The following is a 4,823-nucleotide window of genomic DNA, read 5'->3' as shown; positions in this document are numbered from 1 at the left end:
TTTTATTCTTCCAGAAAATTATAAGGGCCTGGGTTTTACTGTGGAGGTGTGCTGATTAGTCAGAGATATGTTCTTACTGCTGCCCATTGCATAGCTGGGGAAAGTTATTCCAAATTTGGTGGTTTGTGAGTAAATTTTCGTATTTCCAACTTATAAATTTCAATGATTATTTATATAATGCAGGCGACATAATTTATTTGTTTGAATAACTTTTAATTAAATAAAACATTTAAATTATCATTTTTTAAAGATTACGTTTTCGTCTGATTCCGATTTGTTGTTTCGATGCTTTGTCAACGTTCCAAGTCATTCTGAATTGTTTGGCACTAAAATTGAAAAAAAAGTGTGCATATGCGTATAAATATGCGAGTGAAAATTGACCTTTAGTAGAATTGTCTATTTAAAATTCTTTTGTGTAAAATGCCACAAAAGATGATTATATACTCATAACGGACTCAATGCAACTTACATTAAGGCAAATTGCAACTTAGCTTTTATTTATGGTGTATATTGAAATTGTAAATCAAAGTGACATAAATTTAGCAATGCATAAAAAAATAGTGCCAATCAATATAGATATGTCGTTTAATACTCCAAATCTAATAAAATTAATCAAGATTTAACACAATATTACTTAAATTCTACAAAAATAATTGTAAATTTTTGTGAGACGCAAATGTTCATTTAGTATCAATAAAAAAATATCAATATTAAAATAAGAGTTATTAATCGGTGTTTGGATTATAAAATAAAGATTTTAACATCACCTTCTTGTAATAGAGTTGGTGTCCGACTAGGCGAGTATAATACTGAGAGTGAATCCGATTGCATCCAGGAATTAGATTTTTACGACTGCGCTGATCCACCTCAAGATTTTGGGGTTGAAAAAATCATCCCCCATGATGCTTACAGGCCCGACACATCCGATCAGCATAACGATATTGCTTTGCTAAGGTTGGATAGAAATGTAGTATTTAGTGGTGAGTGAAATTTTTCATCTTGTCAAAAAAAAAAAAAAAATTACGGAAGCATTATCTCTATATCATATACTATTGACCTACAATATGTTAACCTAAATGTCGCTAGAAATTAAAAAAATTGCTATCTAAAAATCATAAAATCAATTATTATAATAACATATTCATATAATAATATATCGCAGTCATAAAAACTATTGAGTTCTATTCAGAATACAATTTTCGTTTAATATTTACATGGATAAAATGTATTAAGTATATCTTAATTTCTATTACAGATTTTATTCAGCCACTTTGTTTACCTTTACCAGAGTATTTTCCTAAATTAAACTTGGAACCTGGACGACCATTTGTGGTGGCCGGTTGGGGAAGGACAGAATTAGGTAAGTTTTAAAATTAACAATTTTCCACATTACTAATACAAAACAATGAACTAACTTCAATAAACTATGTATAAAAATATAAAATATAAAAAGCCTTAAAAACTACCGATATAATTTATTAATATATGATTATAATAAATAAACTAATTATACTAAATAATAATACAGCTTTAGATGTTTTAAAATATTATTATGAAGTTATTCTATTCTTAATATATTTTCAATACCAAAATTTATTTTTTTAGAACATATAGTAAAGAATGCTATAATCTGAATTAAATAAAGCTAGTGTCGTATGATCAATAAAATCAAATCGATGAATTATTTATTGTTTCAAATTATTGAAATAGTTTAGCGGTTTAAAAATGGTTTATTAATAGCGTAGATAAAAGTAATAAACTACAATTAGAAAATGTAATCAAAAGATGTTTACTATTATAAAAATAATATAAAATATTATATAAATATATTATACAAATAATACAAAATATTATATAAATATTATTTATTTCTATATCTAGGAATTCCAAGTCCAGTAAAACTGAAGTTGAAGGTACCACTTGTGAAAAATGAAGATTGTATGCAACCATACAGTAGGTTAAATGTGAGGGTGAGTTTCTGATCAATTTGAAATTGTTTTTGTAATATAATATAAACTATTGAGGAGTTATAAAAAATATAATTTGTAATATACCACTTATGCAAGAGATTTACACACTATTATATTCATTGATCTAACCCTCTATGGATTGCGTAGGTAACAATTCAAAAATTTTGATATTCTAACAAATAATAATAGTTTTCTGTGAATTGACGCATAAATCTTAATTTTATAATTTTGCCAAGACCACCAAGATTAATATTTATTATCTTTGCTAGGCTTATCTGCCTCAAATAATATTTTCATACACATAAGTGCGGACATTATAGGGCGAAGTGACTTTAAAGTCACACTAAACCAAAAAAATGTATTAAACGAATTATTTCGGCCTTTAGAGAGTTCAGTTCGTTTAGTTTGCTAGATCAAATACATATTTTTAAATGTTTCCGACATTATAGAACTGTTAAATACTATAACTACTCTCCCATTAAAGTTATAATGCTATTCATGCCAAACATTGCATACTATAATTGAATTTTAATATTTCTGACTTCCCGTAGGGTAAGTTATAGTAATCACAAAAAAAGAGAAAATGAAAATTTTTATATATCTTTACGTTTCAGAGTTGACAGTTCTGAACATTTTGGCATACTTAGAAAAAAATGAATGTATGTGTGTGTGTGTATGGGTGCATGTATGTACAAACCCCTGAAACGTGAAGATATACAAGAAAATTATTTTCGATTTTTAGACGATTGGAATAACTTTCCCTACGGGAAATTAAAAAATAATCGAAATATGAAAAAAATTATTATTCAAATAAATAATCTTTCAAAAGTTTCAAAATTCTTAAAAATCTCATTTTTTCCAAGTTTTCCAAAAATTTTAAAGGTTTTTTAGACATGTTAATTTTCGGTACGGGAAGTTTTAGCAATTTGCTTTAGGGCAGGATTCCATACACCACTAGTTTATTTATAATATTTATTATTACTAGGTTTGGTCCAGGCAACTTTGTGCAGGCGGCGAGTTGCATCGCGACTCCTGCAGCGGCGACAGCGGTGGACCCTTGATGGGCTACGACCGCTACGGCGATTCCTGGTACCTTCTAGGTATTGTATCTTTAGGACCAATAAATTGCGGAAAAGCTGGCATTCCTGGTATTTATACAAGAGTTCCACAATACCTCGAATGGATTAGAGGAAACATGGAACCATAAATTGTTACTTAGTGGATAAGTAAATTATATAAATATAGTAATATTTTTTATTAATAACAATACCTAATTTTAAGTACGTAATATTATACGTAGATTTAAACAGCCGATTCTGCCGTAAAAAATAGACGAATGTTATCGCAAAGCTATGTTATGTAGCATTTTTCATATAAAATTGTAATAAAAACTTTCAAGTCAAAATGTTATGTATATACAGTTCGATCAGTAGTTTTATACATAAATCTATTATAAATGCACATATCAAAGAACCTTCTTTTGAGAACTTATGTATGTATAGTATGCTTATGAGAACCTTCTTTTATGACGTTTGTGCGTTTTCTGGGTTAGGTTTTCTATATAAAACGCTTGACTGCACAGCAACTACATAGCATTTTGACAGTTTTTAGTACCATTTTATATGAAAATGCTACGTAACATGGTCTTGCCATAACATCGGTCTATTTTATGACAGAATCAACCCCATTGTTTTTTTTTACCTTTTTCTTGAATGATGTTGGTTTGGTGGTATTTTTTAAGTAGAAAATACATGTCAAATAATTCGTTTTAAATTAGTTTCTTTTCTTTACGACTTTTGAAAATTCTCAATTGATCTTGTTTTTTTATTAACCTATAAGAGTATATTGTAATATTGTTCACATAATATAGAAAGTCACTTTGTTATTTCAGATTGTGGTCATTTTGAGACCAGGAAAAATATGTGAGCTTGTGAATAGTATATGTTTTTGGGTACTATTTTTCTCCTAGATCGATCATATGACATGGCTTTTAACAGTAATATTCAGTTCAATGGGACAAGCAGATTTGTTGAGAATACTTATAGTTTCTGGACAAAGTTTAGTTTAAAGTGGAATGTTTTGATATTTTAAAATTATCAGATCAATATTGAACATCGTCTGAAAATGTTTAATCTCTTTCTTTTAAAATGAATTTCTTGAGAATATTTTAGTTTCTTGTTTATTATATTACCTGTTGATAAGTAATTTTATAATTCATCCGTAATGTACATATAGTTTCATTTATTTTCTGGAGAAATTCGTTGCTAAATTGAACTCTTCATATAAAAAATCAAGTAGTTGACCAAAGCTCTGCAATATATGGGTAGTAGTAAACAATTCCAAACTGTAATTGGTACTGCTATTTATAGACCAATGTTGACATTGCCGAAAAATCGTTCGGAAAGCGAAAATGAAATTTATGATCTAGCACGTCGCGCCGTTGAAAGTATGAAGCTTCGAAAGATTCTCAATATTCACACACTGTGATAAAATTGGTGAATGTTTAGAATTATATATTAAATGAAATTCAAATATTTAAATTGATTCTGATAAGTTACTTATGAAGTGTAATAAATCCTCACCATAATTGAAGATATAAAAATAAAAAAAAATCAAATATAAATAATAGTATGCACTACAATTTGATAGTGCTGAACTTTTTGCAACTTACCACCCTTAAAGCATAGCCGTCCTGTATATGATACAAAATTATAATTCACATATAACCTTATTTACTTTATTACAGCACGTTTTCTTATAATTACTTTATTATGCACTTTTTTCTTGAAGTATAAACATATCTAAATAGTCTGTGGACAAAGTGTAGTATCTACTACATTTGTCATTTAGGAG

At 28.0% G+C, this 4,823-nt stretch overlaps 1 protein-coding gene across 1 annotated transcript in view; it reads left to right on the top strand.

Moving 5' to 3' along the window:
- LOC113385723 (CLIP domain-containing serine protease 2-like) overlaps window positions 1-3,276 on the top strand; it is a 30,958-nt gene extending 27,682 nt beyond the window's left edge. Inside the window, exons 2-6 of the mRNA XM_026623562.1 lie at window positions 26-125; window positions 781-980; window positions 1,256-1,360; window positions 1,882-1,970; window positions 2,956-3,276. Coding sequence (XP_026479347.1) covers window positions 26-125; window positions 781-980; window positions 1,256-1,360; window positions 1,882-1,970; window positions 2,956-3,177 — 716 coding nt within the window. The 3' untranslated portion in view covers window positions 3,178-3,276. The remainder of the gene's footprint in view (window positions 1-25; window positions 126-780; window positions 981-1,255; window positions 1,361-1,881; window positions 1,971-2,955) is intronic.
- Window positions 3,277-4,823: the final 1,547 nt, after the last annotated feature.

The sequence above is a fragment of the Ctenocephalides felis genome, unplaced genomic scaffold, assembly GCF_003426905.1.
Source record: "Ctenocephalides felis isolate EL2017-DRISC unplaced genomic scaffold, ASM342690v1 CF-g0.4_SCAFFOLD_03571, whole genome shotgun sequence".
In the NCBI taxonomy this organism is placed as follows: domain Eukaryota; kingdom Metazoa; phylum Arthropoda; class Insecta; order Siphonaptera; family Pulicidae; genus Ctenocephalides; species Ctenocephalides felis.
Note: the sequence above shows the minus strand (reverse complement) of the source record. Positions and strands in the feature narration are given on the sequence as shown.